The sequence below is a fragment of the Eutrema salsugineum genome, unplaced genomic scaffold (assembly GCF_000478725.1).
Source record: "Eutrema salsugineum unplaced genomic scaffold, Eutsalg1_0 scaffold_22, whole genome shotgun sequence".
Lineage (NCBI taxonomy): Eukaryota > Viridiplantae > Streptophyta > Magnoliopsida > Brassicales > Brassicaceae > Eutrema > Eutrema salsugineum.
This window is the reverse complement of record NW_006256812.1, coordinates 763,336-781,587: the sequence shown is the minus strand read 5'-3', so window position 1 is coordinate 781,587 and position 18,252 is coordinate 763,336. Positions and strand designations below refer to the sequence as shown.

The 18,252-nt window shown below is 38.2% G+C and overlaps 5 protein-coding genes across 5 annotated transcripts; 1 reads left to right on the top strand and 4 right to left on the bottom strand.

Moving 5' to 3' along the window:
* Nucleotides 1–4: 4 nt before the first annotated feature.
* On the bottom strand, nt 5–3,078 carry LOC18015684 (transketolase-2, chloroplastic). The gene is given in 8 exon segments (XM_024155121.1): nt 5–501; nt 504–1,029; nt 1,106–1,259; nt 1,342–1,490; nt 1,579–1,861; nt 1,939–2,044; nt 2,152–2,242; nt 2,324–3,078. Coding segments are annotated over 8 exon segments (2,208 nt in total). The 5' UTR covers nt 2,792–3,078; the 3' UTR covers nt 5–70.
* Nucleotides 3,079–3,255: 177 nt separating this feature from the next.
* LOC18015683 (DNA repair protein RAD51 homolog 3) lies at nt 3,256–5,432 on the bottom strand. The gene is made up of 9 exons (XM_006397643.2): nt 5,263–5,432; nt 4,908–4,997; nt 4,688–4,810; nt 4,566–4,599; nt 4,419–4,489; nt 4,110–4,336; nt 3,859–3,990; nt 3,695–3,761; nt 3,256–3,588 (listed from the first exon to the last, which is right to left on the bottom strand). The coding sequence occupies exons 1-9, from the start codon at nt 5,375–5,377 to the stop codon at nt 3,413–3,415; spliced, it is 1,035 nt and encodes a 344-aa protein (XP_006397706.1). The 5' UTR covers nt 5,378–5,432; the 3' UTR covers nt 3,256–3,412.
* A 95-nt stretch (nt 5,433–5,527) lies between these two features.
* On the bottom strand, nt 5,528–8,422 carry LOC18015681 (probable tRNA N6-adenosine threonylcarbamoyltransferase, mitochondrial). Its single transcript, XM_006397642.2, has 13 exons — nt 8,090–8,422; nt 7,948–7,992; nt 7,658–7,732; nt 7,409–7,505; nt 7,220–7,310; nt 7,085–7,134; nt 6,799–6,989; nt 6,614–6,699; nt 6,428–6,503; nt 6,270–6,353; nt 6,070–6,184; nt 5,901–5,989; nt 5,528–5,793 (listed from the first exon to the last, which is right to left on the bottom strand). The coding sequence occupies exons 1-13, from the start codon at nt 8,390–8,392 to the stop codon at nt 5,650–5,652; spliced, it is 1,446 nt and encodes a 481-aa protein (XP_006397705.1). The 5' UTR covers nt 8,393–8,422; the 3' UTR covers nt 5,528–5,649.
* Nucleotides 8,423–8,668: 246 nt separating this feature from the next.
* LOC18015682 (protein GRAVITROPIC IN THE LIGHT 1) lies at nt 8,669–10,758 on the top strand. Its single transcript, XM_006397640.2, has 2 exons — nt 8,669–8,868; nt 9,257–10,758. The coding sequence occupies exon 2, from the start codon at nt 9,326–9,328 to the stop codon at nt 10,592–10,594; it is 1,269 nt and encodes a 422-aa protein (XP_006397703.1). The 5' UTR covers nt 8,669–8,868; nt 9,257–9,325; the 3' UTR covers nt 10,595–10,758.
* Nucleotides 10,759–10,799: 41 nt separating this feature from the next.
* LOC18015680 (methionine aminopeptidase 1A) lies at nt 10,800–14,210 on the bottom strand. Its single transcript, XM_006397641.2, has 16 exons — nt 14,027–14,210; nt 13,725–13,775; nt 13,418–13,603; nt 13,218–13,293; nt 12,908–12,955; nt 12,697–12,741; nt 12,496–12,595; nt 12,343–12,394; nt 12,214–12,255; nt 12,061–12,122; nt 11,867–11,965; nt 11,687–11,760; nt 11,533–11,602; nt 11,345–11,410; nt 11,174–11,262; nt 10,800–11,090 (listed from the first exon to the last, which is right to left on the bottom strand). Exons 1-16 carry the CDS (start codon nt 14,098–14,100, stop codon nt 11,013–11,015), a joined length of 1,212 nt encoding a protein of 403 aa, XP_006397704.1. The 5' UTR covers nt 14,101–14,210; the 3' UTR covers nt 10,800–11,012.
* Nucleotides 14,211–18,252: the final 4,042 nt, after the last annotated feature.

The window sequence follows — 18,252 nt, the reverse complement described above, 5'->3', positions numbered from 1 at the left end:
TTGGACAAAGAGGACAATGCTTGTGGATCGTCTCTTACATCAAATCCAAACCCAAACCGGAAGATTCTCTTTAGATAAGTGACTTAGCTGCTGCAACCACAGCTTCAATGGTGAAACCAAACTCTTTATAAAGCTTCCCTGCTGGTGCACTTGCCCCAAATGAATCAATTCCAATCGATTTTCCTTTTCCACCAACAATCTTTTCCCATCCAAATGTCGATCCGGCTTCGATACTAACTCTAGCTGATACATCAGATGGCAAAACACTTTCCTTGTATGCATCTGATTGCTCATCAAACAGTTCCCAACATACAAAAGAAACAACTCTTACAGTTTTGCCTTCTTTCCTTAACTCCTCTGCAGCTTGAGCAGCAATCTCCAGCTCTGATCCAGTTCCGATCAAGATCACATCGGGTTTGTTACCTGTTGAGTTATCAGAAATGGTGTATCCACCTTTCTCGACGCTTTCAATGGATGTTCCTGGAAGTTGTTGCAGCTTTGTCTAGATAAGGCTAAGACAGAAGGTGTCTTCCGTTTAGTGACAGCGATTTTGTATGCACCGGCTGTTTCATTGCCATCAGCAGGACGGAACATTAGAATATTGGGCATGGCACGGAAACTGGACAAGTGTTCAACGGGTTGATGGGTTGGTCCATCTTCTCCCAGACCAATGGAGTCATGTGTCATAACGTATATAACACCACCTTCAGACAGAGCCGCGATTCTCATTGCAGCTCTCATGTAGTCAGTAAACACAAAGAAAGTTGCGCAGTAAGGGATCAAACCGGGGCTGTGATGGGCAATGCCGTTGCAGATAGCTCCCATACCGTGTTCCCTTACACCAAACCGGAGGTTTCTCTCTTCAGGTGTGGCTTTTTGGAAGTCGCCAAATGCTTTAAGCAATGTCATGTTGGAAGATGCAAGGTCAGCACTCCCGCCAAGGAAACCGGGCACAACTTTCGCAAGTGCGTTAAGACATTGCTGAGACAGGTTTCTAGTGGCATCACCTGGAGAATCTGGTGTATATGTCTGAAAAAAATGGAAATTAAGTTTCAGTAACTACGACAAATATCTCAAGACGTTACCAGAAGTTCTACCAACTTACAGGAAGTGCCTTCTCCCAACCGGCAGGCAATTCCCCTGACATAATAGATTTTAGTTCTCTTGCTTCCTCTGCGTACTTCTTCTCATAAGCTGCAAACTTGGCATTCCAATCAGCTTCAAGAGCAGCGCCTTTGGGAGTGTGACGGCTCCAATGGCTAGGAAATTTAAGAGTTAATGGTAAATTATCAAAGCAGGCTCCCATAACACAAACATAAACAAAAGTGCAGTTCCAGTTACCTTTTGACATCCTCAGGTACCTGGAACGGCTCATATGGCCATCCAAGGTTTTGTCTGGTAGCCTCAACTTCCTTCTCTCCAAGGGCAGCTCCGTGAGCACTGTATGAGTTTGCCTTGTTGGGAGATCCATAACCAATTGTAGTAGTGATCTGAATCATGTCAAAATATAGTAAATACCAAGCGCTTAGAGATGATCAGGTGTTGCTTAATGACAAACACAAAAAAATGTGATGATACCTTAATCAAAGAGGGCTTGTCTGTTACAGCCTTAGCTTCCTTAATGGCAGCACGGATATCATCATATCCATTGTTTCCATTCTTAACCCAAATAACATGCCATCCAAGAGCTTCAAAGCGCTTGTCCACGCTCTCTGTCAAGGCAATTTCTGTGTCTCCGTCAATGGAAATGTGATTGTCATCGTAGAAAGCAATGAGCTTTCCAAGTCCCCAGTGGCCAGCCAGAGAGCAAACTTCATTTGTTATCCCTTCCATCTGACAACCATCTCCAAGAATCGAATATCTAAATCCCAAAACAGCAGTTTCCAACATCAGAATCAAAGACAAACCAAAAAAGAATTGAAGGATTCAGCATCTTACGTGTAGTGGTCAACGATTTCATTGTCAGGTTTGTTGAATCTAGCAGCCAGATGCTTCTCAGCAAGAGCTAAACCAACAGCATTTGCAATACCTTGTCCAAGAGGACCTGCAAGTTGGCAAAACCAAACAATGCTATTTATAACAAAGATGGACGGAGAGAGAGCAGCTGAGAGAGAAGTTTCTTCTGAACTCAAAAAAAGCAGAAAGTCTAACCAGTAGTGACTTCAACACCAGGAGTCTCAAAATTCTCAGGGTGTCCTGGCGTCTTACTTCTCCATTGACGGAAGCTCTTCAAATCCTCCTCCTACAAAACAAAAAAAAATCGTAAATTTCCTTGTAAAATCCTAAAAAATCCTAAAGCAAGAGTAAGAAGAGATAGACAAACCCTGACGCTGTCGTAGCCAGCGAGGTGAAGCAGAGCGTATTGCAGCATGCAGCCATGTCCAGCGGAGAGAACGAAGCGATCACGGTTAAACCAGTAAGGGTTCTTCGGGTTATACCTCATGACCTCATCGAACAATATGTGAGACATCGGAGCACAACCCATGGGAAGACCCGGATGACCCGATTTCGCCTTCTCTACCGCATCGATCGCCAGAAACCTGATCGTGTTAACCGATTTTTCAACCAGGGACGACTCAGTCTTCGTCTCTACGGCGGCTGCACGAACGAGAGGGCGTAGGGAGTGACTGTTCGTGGAGGCGATGCGTCGACTGGAGAAGGTGGTGCGTGGGGAAGTGGATTTGAGACCAGAGAAAGCTGGGATAGAGACGCACTTGTCAGAGCCATTTTGAGAGATGGCTCGGCCAAGGAGAGCTTGAGAGATCGCTAGAGACGAAGAAGTAGAAGCCATGGATGCTCTCAGAGTCTAATGAAATGAAGAAACGTAAGACTAAGCTTTCTGTGCAACTTATTTCATGAGACTTGCTGCTTTAAAGAGAGAGAGAGAGAAAGAATAGTCAACCAATCAGATCTCGCCAACTCCTCGGACAAATCAAGCTAAAGAAAAACTGACCGTTGGATTCGAAATGGAACACAATCTGGTTCGATGATCCTCTACGCCTTTTCACATTTTACCGACCGCAATTTTATATTCTGTAAATCGTTGGTTTCGGCGAGTTTGACTACGGTTGTTGCTTCTTTTGTGGAGAGATTGCCACGTTAATTTTCATTTACACGTAGCATCATATACGTGACATTGTCTTTTTGTATACGATGTTTAAAATTGATCTTTTGATTATCATATTCATATGGATGTGGCATGAGTTGGTGTGTAAAGCAAAAGCCATGGCCCATGACAAGGGTAGGTGAAGAACATTATTATTGCTTTAGAGTTTCGATTTAATAGATAAATTAATTAGTCACTAATCCACCAACTCTTGTGCCGGTTTTGATATCGTCCGGTCAAACAAGTGCGTTCAATCAAATCAAAACTAAACCGGAGAAAGCTTACTCATGTGCTTGTGTTGTGTCTTTACATCATCTTGACTCGCTTGCTGCTTGAGGAAGAGTTTCTTAGACCTCTACTAGTTATAGTGTATGAAGCTGAAGCTGAAGGAAGTGAAGGGGATTTATCGATATACGCGTAACGCTCATCACCGTTCCAATACAGAATCACTCTGTTGGTGCAAGAATGAGACCAGCTATCGCCTGAAACAGCAAAAATAAAACATTAAGAATCATAACAAAGGGATGATGATGATGATGACGATGATAGCAATTAGCAAATAAAGATGGTTGATTTAAGTTTGGTCACCTAAAGCAAGAGCTAATTGAAACGAGCCTTCGGTGTACTTTGTGGTCACTTGGTTTAATAATACAACCTGAGATTAGAGAATAAGAGTTAGCTAATGATGAAGCTGATTATAGAGTTAGTCTGGTTTGGGTGAAGGATGTGTTGTGAATTAGATGAATGCTTACAGCAAGTGAGAATTTTTTGGCAAGCTTCATGAACTTTAAAGCCATTTCGCTGAGCACACGTGTCCTCTGGGCTAAGTCATCAAAGTCCTGACGGAAATGAAACGTGATACTATCTACGATTACCACTTTGACCTGCAATCATCAAAGATAAAGAGTCATAATTAGTGATAATCGAATTCTGTTTCAATATTCTTGTAAAAGCGAGGTTATTAAAAATAATCCTCAGATGAACTCAAAAGTCGTATACCTACATCTTTATTTTCAGAGATGAACTTGTCAAGATGATTGACCAATGCGATTTGCTCGGTGTAACTGCAGACACGGAAGTAGAATATGTTCTCTAAGATATCATTGGGTTTCATCTGTACTTGATTAGCTTTAAAATGTTTATGCATGTATCCTGTGTATTCCTCCATGTCCTCCACACAAGCTTCTGCGATCTGTAAAGCACGCTCCACCATGAAGCTACCTTCTGTATCTGTAACATACAAAAACTTGGGCATTGCAGGCATTCAACAAGATTGAATCGACCAGCCCAAGTCACTATAAAGAAAACATACCGATATAAATTGCTTTCCCTCCAAGACCACCACACTCACGAGGAATCTGAACATTCACAGAGAGCTGGATCCTGATATCAAAATTGAAGTTAACAGAAGAGTAAATCCTTGTTAGAAAGTAGAGGAACCATATTAAGCGGATTTTACCCAATCTGAGTCTTGCCAATACCCGGTACCCCACCTGCAGAATATAAGTAAAAAGCTTAAATCACTTGTTGCTGCTAAATTGGAGCAGAGAAAGAGAACAGTAGTAAATGGAGATGGCTTACCAATCTCGGTAACATCCCTACAGCTTATTCCACCACCCAAGATGCTATCAAGATCCGAACAAGATGTAGTAATGCGCGGCAAAGATTCCTCCTCATGTAGCATATCCCAAGCATTCTTTGCTCCTTGTTTCAGTTTTGAAATTTCCAAAAAGGAGAATCCTTCAGTGAATCAAAATAAGAAGAAAAACCCAACAGATCTCCAAGGAGTTCATCAAGTTACCATTTATAAGCGAGCTGCTTCCATTGGATCCAGAAATTTGATTTACAAGCTTCAAAATGTCAAATGCTTCCGCCTCTGTGATATTTACATCTGTGTTCACAAACACCAAGGATGACGAATTTTTCCTCAAAAACAAAGATGGTTTAATCAAAAGGAGGTAAAGTTTAAACGTTAACCCACGAGTAATCGATGGCGTTTTACTAGAAAATCAGAAAGAAAAAAAACACTATTCCGGAGACATTAACCATGAAACGATTCAAACATCTCTTTTCAATTCCAGTGTGACCCAAAACCCTCGACACTATGAACAGATTGCAATCTTCAGTGTAAGATTTAGGGTAAAGAAAAAATTCACCTCGAGCGAGATCAGTTGAAGAGACGGAAGAAATCGATGAAAGAGAAGTGTAACCGGCAGATATCAGCTTCCCTCTAATCGAAGACGATAACGGCAGCCTCGATGTCTCCGTCATGATCTCTAGTCGCGAGTGAGGATTCTTCAATCGCCGGCGATTTTCGCCGCCCAAAGTAAGTGTTTGGCGCCATTACTTTTGTTTATTATTGTTAAATAAAATGAATGCGGATACGGTTCAGATTAACCGGATACGAGGATATACCATTGGTTTAAATGAAAATGATTTTAATAATTAACCGGAAAATCGTTTGTTGAAATTGCTACTACAATCGAGAGACAAAGGAAGCTAAAAGCTCTGTTGCTTAGTTGCAGAGGAGACAATCTGTTCATCTATGTTTGTGTTTGTTGTTGAAGAGAATCTGCTCGAATGATTGAAGTCAGCGACGGATGAATCCGTGCGGTTCTCAAAGAACGAGCATCACTTCTTCCTTCTGCGTACTCCTCTCCAAGAGGCCACCTCGGTCGCAGATCATACTAAATTCATAAAACCACAAAACATCAATCATAAATTTTTCAATCTTCTCTCCTCTTTTTCAACAATAGAACCTTTCAAAGTATCGATCTTTGCTTAAAGAACATACCACGAAATCATCAGGTTCACTTGCAGGAGGAGGTGGATCGAATCTTCCTACACGGAAATGCTCGAGGCCAGTCCAAGCCACCATAACTCCTGGAGAGATTACAGAATTGTTAATCCCCATTCTCTGTATAGCTATTTTGATCAGCAGGAGAATCTCACACTGTATTTACCATTGTCTGTGCAAAGGCTAGGAGGAGGGCAAACAAGTTTCAAGTTTTTGTTCTCGACAATGCTATTGAGTCGAAAGCGTACATGCTGGTTTGAAGCAACACCACCGGAGACTACCTGAAGATTAGTCTAAATTAGTAAGAGAAGCCTATTGTCAAGCAAAACCGAAGGTTAGGTGTTTTTTCTTTATTTTAAGTCTCACCATATGTTTAATTGAAGGCTCTAGTTTTAGTGCCCAGTCTATTGCTCGCTCGCACTTTTCCTCCAGATGTAAGACAGCTACTCGCTGGTTCATATAAACAGTTTCATATTTAGAAATCAGCATTTCACAACAAAATTGAACCATAGATTGGTTTTTACCTGGAAAGAAGCGGCGATATCAGCTCGGTTTCTTCTGTCTTCGTTTGTTGCAGAAGAGACTGGACATTTAGCATCGCTACACATCCAAAAGACCATTATTTTTTTTTAACAACAAGCTTGCTCATATGTGACGTAACTCGGACTAACCGAAGCTGATTTTAAAATCTTAACTATTCTAAACGTTACATTTCTTTGGCTTCAATGGCTAGCCTCACTTGTGTCTTCAAGCCAGCATAAGAAAAGTTGCAATCTTTATGATGTTTCATTGGAACCTGATAAAACAAGGTAACAGCAGAACATAAAGGATGCGCACAATGAGTAGAACAAGAAAAGAACAAAATCTAAATAGCGAGCAAACCAGTTTCACTTACATTAAACTTAACAGATTTTGCATCACCCTCCAGAGCAAGCTCTTCAACAGCTGGTCCACCACTCCTTCGCAAATCAAGGCCGAGCCATTTTGCTGTCTTGTCATATGCTTCGCCTATAGCATCATCTATTGTAGTCCCAAGTTGTGTGTAGTGACCAAGCTCATGAGCAAGAACTAGAAGATTGTGCCCACCTACACAGGAAAAAAACAGAATTGTCGTTGTTATAGAAACCTAAAGCCCCTTTCGATAATTTTTATTCTGATACTAGAAACCATTCAGGCAATACCAGATATAAGCAATGCCATGAAAGGAAAACTTAATTCCCGTTCCACTAATCTACAAAGACAAATCAAAAGCTCATGAGCAATGCAAAAATCTCAAATTAGAAGTAAAAACATAAAGCGAGCACATTAAGCAATACCTTGCTACAAGAGCATGAGCCTCCATGTGATGCACCCCGACAAGCGGGAGATTAAAACTACCAGCAACTCTTCGAGCCTTCTGCACACCAACTGTATGACTCGAAAATAAACACTTCTATCTTAGTTCTCTAACGACACTTACTATTCCAAAATACAAGAGTGAAGACTCTTTTTTTTCTCCAACTTACCGCGTAGACAAAGGCTCAAACCAGGTCCAATGGTAACAGCAACAGCAGAGAGATCCTTCTCGGTTAAATTGGCACTATCAAGTGCGTCTTGCACAACCTGAAATCGATGAATACACATTTTTGTCTACAATCAGCATAAGAACCCCCAAGGCCTAAACCTATGCATATCTCGGGGCAAAGGAAGTAGCTGGACCATATATTGAGCCTAAGCTTGCAATGCTTTGTAAAGAGGAAAATCGTCTATATTACCTTATCGATAACCCGAGAGTGTGCTTCTTCAGCCTGTTTAGGAGCGACGCCTCCATATTGAGCAAGCAGTTCTGCCTTGATATCGTCAATTCCGAGATCAGAACAGGTGAAAATTTGAAGGATTATATAAAGGAAAGAGAAATTTCAGAGCAAAAGTGACTCCAGATTTCCAAAGAGAGTTCCAAAAACAAGTGAAGGCTATGTTATATAGAACGTTATTGGAGTCTTGTAAAACATCAAATGCACGGCAGATAATCTACTTGCCGAAAAAGCAAAGAAATCATCTTTACCTGAGAAGAAATGACTTGACTAAGAATTTCACCATTGCCTCTCACCTAAAAACAACAAATTCTAATATCAGTGGACTGTTAAGTTCCCATTAGTCAACAAAAAATGAGACAAAGAGAGACAAAATTGATTAAATGGACTTACGACAGCAGCTGCAGTATCGTCGCAGCTCGTTTCAATGCCCAGAACCACCAAATTATCATCAAATTTTGAATTTTCGCTTTTGGGTAAAGAGTAAACTCTTGTTCCGGTGGAATGAAATCGTGTACTGTGAAATTTGATTGAAGATGAAGGAGCAATTGGCGAGAAAGTGTGGGTTTTGGTTATAAGCCTATGCTTTTGGTGTTTTTGTAATCTGAGAGAAGGAGACGTCGCGAGAATTGAAATTCTAGGAGAAATATTCAGTCGAAAAATGGCCGGAGAAAGTGTAAGAAACAGGCGAACCATTTCGCCGACCGTAAGAGAGAGAGAGCCTCAGGCAATGCGGAGACGGAAATGATGGTCCCAATCCGGATCTAACCGAAATTGGCAAACCGCCGAAAAATATTCGGTTTTCTTTTTCCGGTATAAATGCCATAAACCGAGCCAAAATAAAACAAACAGAACCAAAGAATTGAACCGACTCGAGGTTCGGTTTTGGCTAAACCACGGCAATTCCGAAATCTCTCTATCTGGTTTAGAGAGCTCGAGCAAGTTGAAAGAAGTAATGAGCTTTACCATTTCGTTTGCTTTCGTTCACTTCCTTCAAAAGCATTCCTGTCTCTGTATTTCCTTCACCTCCGGCTGAATCTCCGGCGAATGATCCGTCCGTTAGCTTGATGTTTCGTTTTCTTTTACGTATTTGGCGTGAAAGCGTGCTAAAAGTTTAGTTGACGCGAAACTTCTTCTGTCTGAATAGTGAATACACACTGAAGCAAATCCAGGTGATCTCTTTTGTATCCGATCTTTTTCCCTAGATTCAGATGAAATCATACCCCTTCATTGTTTAATCCCGAGCCTAATTCGAAAAAGTCTTGAAGTTTTCGGGAAACTAACACTGTAGAAAGATCTTTAGGGTTTGATGTTTTCACATTTTCCATACTTTCTTAGTCTTAGATATCAAGATGTCAGATTTTATATCATAATGATGATTCACTTATAGATCTGCATACACAAAAAGTTTTAAGAAAACCGGAATACAGCTTGGGTAGAGTTTATGCGGAGAAACAAGAATTTATCTTATGTGAACAATTTCTGTTTGCTGGTTTGTTAAATTGAATCTGCTGCTCGACAATTTTAATTCTGAGACACCAAAGAAACCTTTTTTTACAGGACAAATTTGGTGTGTTTTGTCTGAGTTGGAGAGATTAGGAGGTTCCACATTGTCTGGTGGCTTCAACTATGCTACCTAGTGGGTTGAAAGAAACCCAACTCCGCGAGAGCAACAACAGCCAGAAGGTCCATCCTCAACCAATGGAAGAGTCTATCAATCAGAACCCAGAAGCTATGGAAGCTCTTATATCCAATCTGTTTGGAAACATCTCGTCTTTGAAATCGGCTTATGTCGAGCTTCAATCTGCTCATACGCCTTACGATCCCGAGAAGATTCAGGCAGCGGACAAAGTTGTGATTTCTGAACTCAAGAATCTTTCGGAACTGAAGCATTTTTACAGAGAGAATAACCCCAAGCCTGTATGTGTCTCTCCACAAGACTCTCGTTTAGCTGCAGAGATTCAAGAACAGCAGAGTCTGCTCAAGACTTATGAGGTCATGGTGAAGAAGTTTCAGTCTGAGATTCAGAACAAGGACTCTGAGATCACTCAGATGCTGCACAAGATCGAGGAAGCAAACCAGAAACGGCTTAAGCTTGAGAAGAATCTTAAGTTAAGGGGAATGTCTACAAACGAATCCTCTGGTGGAGATGGCAATTTGCAGTTTCCTGACTTGACCACTGAACTCTTTATATCAACGTACGAAGCTGCTTCCAAAGCCGTGCATGATTTCTCCAAGCCGCTAATCAACATGATGAAAGCTGCGGGATGGGATCTTGATTCTGCAGCCAATTCGATTGAGCCTGATGTTGTTTACGCCAAGAGGCCTCACAAGAAATATGCATTTGAATCATACATATGCCAGAGGATGTTCAGTGGGTTTCAGGAGAAGAATTTCTCAGTAGACTCAGAGAGTGCGACGGCCGATGACACAGAGACCTTCTTCCGTCAGTTTCTTGCTCTCAAGGATATGGATCCACTAGATGCTCTAGGGACAAACCCGGATTCCAATTTTGGTCAATTCTGCAGGAGCAAGTATCTCATCTTGATCCATCCAAAGATGGAAGCTTCTTTCTTTGGAAATCTAGACCAGCGTGACTACGTGACAGGAGGTGGGCATCCGAGGACCGCGTTTTACCAGGCCTTCTTGAAACTCGCAAAGTCGATATGGATCTTGCACAGGCTTGCTTTCTCGTTTGATCCAGCCGCAAAGATCTTCCAGGTGAAGAAGGGTAGTGAGTTCTCTGATTCATACATGGAAAGTATTGTGAAGAACATAGTTGTGGATGAAAAAGAAGAGAACCCAAGAGTTGGTCTTATGGTCATGCCTGGGTTTTGGATTGGTGGTAGTGTGATTCAAAGCCGAGTTTATGTTTCTGGTGTGAAGATCGTTGAATGAAGGACATTCTAGTGTCCCTGAAATCCCAAGAGAACTGTCATAAAGCTTCCCACTTTGTTGTGTAACTTTTATTTTCCCGCTTGTTATAAATTTTATTTTCAGTAAGCCGACATCTAATTGTCTGTCTAAGTTGATCGAAAAAAATCATTTCTTTCAAGCAGAAATTAGAAGAAGTATGTAACATGGTCATCCATAACAGAAATTCTGTAACATGAAAAAAATTTCCTATTTATCTTAAGAGGAAAATCTTGTTTATTTTAAGTTCAACAAAAACCACTTAAGTGAGTGCAATGCAAGGAAGCAAACTACTATAATGTATATTACAAGAGGTTTAACATGAATATTGAAAATGTAAATGGTGTCACTTGACCATGTATCATTAGGCATGGGTCCGCCTCTGCCTCTGGTTTTGATAAGTTCACTTGCTAAGCCAAGGGTATACGTCCGGCGATGAAGGAAGCCTCGCCGTTAAAACCTCCACACCTGTCTCCGTTACCTGCAAAAAAACCAGGTTAGCCTTTCATTGATAACAGAATTGATCAGTTTTAATGATTTTTAAAAGGTTTTACAAGTTTTTACCAAGAGGGTATGCTCAAACTGAGCACTGCGTTTCCCATCTGCGGTAACTGCGGTCCATCCATCAGGCCATGTACGATCCCGCCACGAACCTAACATGACAATGTCCTTATGGTATCAACTGTAGAAATTCACCAAGGAGTTGGTGGAAAATATAATGCAAAAACACTTCACCTGCGTTGATCATTGGCTCGATTGTGAAAGTCTGACCAGCTTTCATCACTCCAACTGCTTTGTTTCCTGATTTCGGGGTCAAGGGCATTTACACTGTAATAGACTAACAGGACAACATCAAACCAGGTACTAAAATCTAAAACAGATGTTTTCTGTTCTGCGATCTTGAACCAAGTCACAAAGGATACTTGCATAATGTGGAATATTTGGGGCGCAATGGAAGAGATCCCCAATACCATGACCACAATAGGATCTCACCTGTTTAACCACCACAAGTAAGTTATTATTCTACAAAGAGATCCTGTGATGGTTGTAGAGACGCAAAAAAAAACTAGATTTTACCACTGATAACCCAGACATTGTAGCATGGCGGTTGACTATCTCTCCAATTTCACGAAATCGAACTCCAGGTTTAACTGAAAGAGAAAAAAGAAAGAAAACCATAGAAGCTTTCAATTATTTAATGGTATAACATTACAGCCAAAACATAAAAGCTTTGAAAAGGTGAAGCTTAGGACCTACCAATTGCTATGGCTTTTTCCAAGCACTCGTACGTGCACTTAACTAGTTGACGTGATGCTTCGTCAACATTTCCAACAAAATATGTCTCATTAAGGTCACCTACTCAAAAATCATACTGTTAGACACGATATCTCTAGCGGTAACAAATCACTACCAAATTATCAATAATCAATTATCTTCAGGAGATAACTTACCATGACAACCTTTATAACAAACAGTTACATCAACGTTTACTATATCGCCATCTTCTAGTTTTCTGAAGAAATTAAAGCAAACAGCGTAAAATTTCCTGGATCTGTGTAGCTATTTTGTCAGGGAGGCTCCAAAATAAACATATATAAGCATACCTGGCGTCCGGAATTCCATGACAAATCACTTCATTAACAGATCTGAAATGGAATATCCAAAAGATATAACTTTAGAAAGCAGAGGATATACATGGTAGCGGTAATAATGTACATGCAAAAAGTACCTACGTGCAGCAAGATTTGGGAAAGAAATAGTAGTTGAGGGGTGATGGATATCCTCCTGGAAGAAAATAAGATTATATCATAATAGTTATTATCCTGCTGTGATGGCCTTGAATGATTGACTTCCCAAAAGTATATGAAAAACTTAAAGGTATAAACCTGCTGCGATAGTTGCTTCGTGAACCACTCGATCAATCTCATCAGTTGTCACACCAGGGCGAATCACCCTAGCCGCTGCATCCAATACCTCCCTAGCAATCTGATAACAGAATCTATTCAAGTGAGAACCTTGACACAATATCAGAAAATGAAAATGCAGGCCATTGGCATTAAAGCAAAAAAAAAGAACATAACACTAACTTTACAGGTCTCACGCATTCTCTGAATTTGTTCAGGCGTTTTTATCTACAATGCAAGTATAAAAACCTTGTCAGTATGTAAGTGATAAAGATGAGTATCAAATGAAACCATATATATATATATTCAGTAATGAGATACACGATTTGAGATCATAGCTCCGGATTCAAGGCAACTGATTGAACAAAACGAAATGTATCAAAGCATCGCTAACCTCAACAACATGTTGTAGCTCACTGTTCGGTTCAATTTTGGGAGTCCCCTGAATGTGAAATGGAAGATATAAAAGGGAAATAATTAGAAACTATCAACTCAGCAAGACAATCAAGATCTACACAGACATAGAAAACACACAAAATTGTTATATAACAGCTCATGTGCAAGTGTTGAGACCTATAAAGCCATTCTTAGATAGATGATTATTCCATTATTAAATCGAACTGAATCAGGTTCGACTTTTCCAGTAATAAAGTTACTAGTGAAAGAGAAAAATAAACACAGATCACAAAGTGATATGGACTTACGTCAATTGCCCAGTCAGGTTTATCAATCTCAGCAGGCACAAAACGCTTGGTAGATATGGGATATTGCTTCAGGGGCCTAGACAACGCAAGAAGAAATAAGAGCTTCAAAATGGGGAAGAACTAGCAACACATGATGTGATTTGTATCTTGAGGGAAGACACTAAAACAGAGAAAAACACAGAAAGTCTTTGGTTACGAACCCTGTCCAATCAAAGTGTGGAAGCTTAGGTGTTCTAGCCTGCCCTTTCTTCACACAATACAGCCAACCTTGAGAAATAAGATCAGAATTCTGATCTCCGGGAAGGGGTTTCGCAATTGAAGACAGCTGAGCTTTCACGTGTACTGATTTATGCGAGGTCCAAGCTGCTTTGAAACAGTCTTGAGTGCTGTTAGCATGGAAAAAAAAAAGAGAGAGAGAAAAAAAAAATTAAAACTTTGAAAACGAAGTCGTCATGAAGTAAGTTAAAGATTCGCCAATCAAAAAAAAAGAACGGAGAGACAACATACCAGAACGAAGCTCCTTCACGAGGAAGCTTCAGCTCCACGCATTTCGGGCACCTGTGAGCATAAGGAAGCAGTTTAAGAAACGTTAACACATGCTTGCCTACGGCCAAATAGGATTCCAGTTTGGAATCAAGAAACCGACGAATCAATCAATAACATCTGAATCGAAGTGAACATCAGCATCCCATACCCTAATCTAATTAAAAGCAACATTTATCGAAAATCATCAAGAACGATCGAGTTTCTGAGCTAGATTAATACCAATTCAAGGAAAAAGAAGAGGATAACGATGGGCAATTACGTACTGAAGATGCGCGGGCTTCTCGCACCGAGCACACGAGAGAGTAGCAATGTTCGAAGCATCTGAAACACCGGCCATTCAATTTTCTTGAGTCTCGTCTCGTCTCTCTAGCTCGAAGCAGCGTCTGCGACTGAATAAAATGTAATCAGTAAAGAGGTAAGCCCCTTCACAGTTCAATCAGAGAGGAAGAGTTGACAAACTCTAGGGTTTATTTGAACACTATTGTGATTAAGTAATTAACAACCCAAACGGCGTCGTTCGTCAAATATTTTCTTGTTTTTTTGGTTTATATAAGTTTTTTAATAGGTTTGCCACGAAGCTATAGTTTGTTTCTAACTAAATTCTTCCTTTAAAAAAACTAAAATCTTAAGATAAAACAGCATTTTTTTTCCAATCACTGAATTTTATTCCAGTTTGTACGATCAACTACAAAACTATTTCACAATCATTTGCTCATACAGACAATGCATAGTACTACTAATTAGGCAACACCCAAGAGTAGTGTTTATCAAAAAAAAAACACCCAAGAGTAGTGAGTACTTTTCCCATTGGTGGCCCAAATAGCTATTAGACCAGGCATTAGTAATTAAAGGGCCCAAATATATCGCCGGGCATGACCCAAACCACCTCCCTCGTCAACAACGATATAGCCAATTAACCATGAACGTGGGGACTATTTTACAAGTAAAAACAACCAAATATGTATCTCCCATAGTCGACTAATAACGTGTTTTTTCAATTACTATATTGGAATACATATTTGGTTGTTTTTACTTGTAAAATAGTGTTAACTAAGGTGTCGACTAATAACGTGTCTTTTCAATTACTATATATATATCTCTTAAAACCTTGAAAACTCTATCGAGAAAATTATTTATCTTTCATTTTTGTTATTTTTTCTTATGTTTTTCTGAAAATTGAGACAGTCCTGGTTTTCATTTTGGTAAATTATAATTAAAGTAGAATCAGCTGAACAGTACAATGATTACTTGAAAATTACGATAAGCTATCAAATTTGAAAGGTCGATCTATGCTTTTTCTACTTTTCTATATAATTTTATAAGAATATCAGTCTCTTCATGTCGAGCAGTAAAGCCAAATAACGAACTACCCGAAAAAAGTACAATATAGCGATTTGACTAATGGACATTTTTGCAAAAATAAGCGATAGGTAAAGACATGAAGAATTTATCAACAATATACTTACAAATAAATTGGAATTTGTTTTTATGACTGCGAAAATCTAGACCAAAACTTGTTAGTATCCATATCTTTGTCATATAAAATGTTCATAAAGCCGCCAGTAACGAACTACCTAACCATATAAATTGTAAATGTATATTTGGACCCATTTATCTATGACAACAAAAGCAACAATAATTGTAACTAGTTTAAAACCAATCTCACCAACAGAAACAGATAATTGTAGAGCATATACAAAAAAAAAGGTAATAATTATAATAATCTATGTGATACAGATTTGCGATTGTTGTTATCAAACTACGTATCAAGATTTTCATATATATCATATTACCTCCAAAATTTTTATATGTTTTAAAACACTTGTCATCATATCCAACATTTATAACTGATTAATTCATTTAACAGATTCAGTTAATCCGACCACCACAAATATTTTACGAAAAAGTCTATTTGTTATATTAACAAAATGTAGTGAAAGGAACAACGACTCAATCTGAAAGGTTTACGATCGATGACAAAACGAAGACAGCCAAACAAAGTCTTTGCGGGGCTCAAACGAAAACTTGAATTATAAGAAATTCGTACCTATACTAAACTTATTGTGGAAAATCGAATCTTCCTTTTAAATGATAAAATTTCAATTTAATATTCATGATTCGTAGTTTCGTACGTCCTTTTCGATAACGAGGTTTTAACGATCTTAAGTCTATCATTGCTACAGCTGTTTGTACTTTTTCTTCTTTTGCGTGAGAATTTTAAAAACTATTATGTTTTATTTTTTTGATCAAGGTTTTAAAAAACTAAAGCGTTCATATACATTAGATATAATTAATATATACATATGATAAGAATAGGTGTATGGATTTGAAAGAAAAAAATGAATAGGTGTATGGATGATTGGATGTGCACTGAAGCATATGACGAAAGGAGGTGTTAATTGCTTAAATTAACATAACTGGTCATGCACAAATTAGATCAAAATCAGCTTAGGTGTTCACTACAATATGATTTTCAAAATTACAGACTATTATTTTTCATTGTATCAGTATATGATTTTTTGTCCACTCTATATCTATATATATATATATATAGCGCCATATATGTAGGCATTACGAAGGTGCAGACTTGAGAGTAAATTAATGTTTCCCTGTAGATGTTAAAAAAGTGTTCTGCATGTTGAGGTGAGAAATGTCATCAAAACGTTTGTTGTTTTATAATAATTTGTCATTAAGTATATTCATGATGTAATTTTGTCAAAAGACTAGATTAATTGTGATAGTTCTCAATTTGATGATTACCTCTTCTTCTTCATACATAGATTTTATTTTATATTTATTCTTAAAGTAAAACTATATGGATAATCCATGAAAAGACTAATTAACGTCCAGAGGTCAAATCATATCTTTACTCATCGTCAAATGAAAAAAAAAAAAAAATCATATTAATGAACTTCGTTACCATTAAAAAAAGACATGTTGTTTTTGGGTCGTGCTTAAAAAGTCAACTTAGACCAGATGATAATGTTGGTAATCTACCCATAGATTGAGACCTGTCTGACTGTCTCCGATCTCTGCTAGTTTATGTTAACCTCGTTTCTTCCGTCGACGTTACGCGTAACGCAGGCTTGTGTTGAACGGCAACGTTTCAAGAATCCAGAGCTTGGATGATAGTACCAATAAAGTAATACTTTCAACAAAAGACTAATTTTGTACTAACAACTCTTTTTGGATTCTAATATTAATCAGCACTAACAAGTAAGTCTAATTAAGTTTAGCACAAACGAATGAGGAAAAAATTACATTTTCTTATCATGGTGCGAATTAGGCATAAGTTTGAATAGTTTATTTTTCTTCTGTCCAGAGTTTCGACTAAGCGGCCTTACATGTTAATTAAGTAAATATGAAATAAATAAATAAATCATTTTCCAAAATTTATAATTTGGTCAAATATTAAGAAAATTTGATTTCGAACATATTTTAAAGTAAATAAAATTACATAATATTTTCCTTTTTGCTATAGATCTACATTTTAATATATGAATCGACCCATAAATGATATAATTTATAATGACCAGAGACCTAATCTGTAATGGATTTACCAGCAAATTTTGTTTTTTAATAGAGATTCCTTAAAACAAAATATTCGTCGGTTTATTTCACAAACTCTTAACTCGGTCGACTGATTGTCACGGTATTTGGTCTTCGTCTTAGATAATGGATACTATTAACTTATGGCTCACACGACGATTGGTATTGGTGACTTTCTCATCATTGGTTTATAAGTTTTAGTCTTCGCATTTTTTAAACCCACTAAACCTAATTTTTTTTTTTTTTAAAAAAAACTAATTGAAAAACGCAAGTTGTATTACGTTAGCTAGCCAGTCTTCATTTCCATTCATTTTATTGATGACGGACAACTTTCTAGTAGTAGAAACATATATATATATATAGTATATACATATATAGCTGTGCATTGCATTGCATGTAATTGTAACCAATTCCTCAACCATTTAATAATCAGTTTTTTATGGATAAGATCATTAATATCTATTCATTTTTAATTTGACCAACCTACCATAGCTATAGTCTTACGTCCTCTCAATTTGTTTATTTTAAATATTAAATTTATATACATCTCATTACCAACTTATATAATTAGTTTAAGCGCAGTTCAAAAAAGTCATATGAATTATGTTCTTTTAGGCCGAAAATTTTATAAACTTTAACCACCAGAGATTCATTTCAATCAATCTGAACGTGAACGTAAACCCATATAGAAAGTTTATCTAATATGATTTTATAAAAGGATTTGTTAGATATGTTTTTTTGGTCTAAATGTTAAAATTTATACCATTTTTTGAGTTTTACATGTTGCAAAGCAACTTAATCCTAATCGCCTATTACAAGTGGAGAGGATACAGATTAATAGACTAGCTAAATATTAATACAACCAAAATAAAATTCAAGGAGAGAGGGAGAGGAAGAACTGGTCGGAGGATAAGAGAGAAGCCTGTCGCGAATCATACGG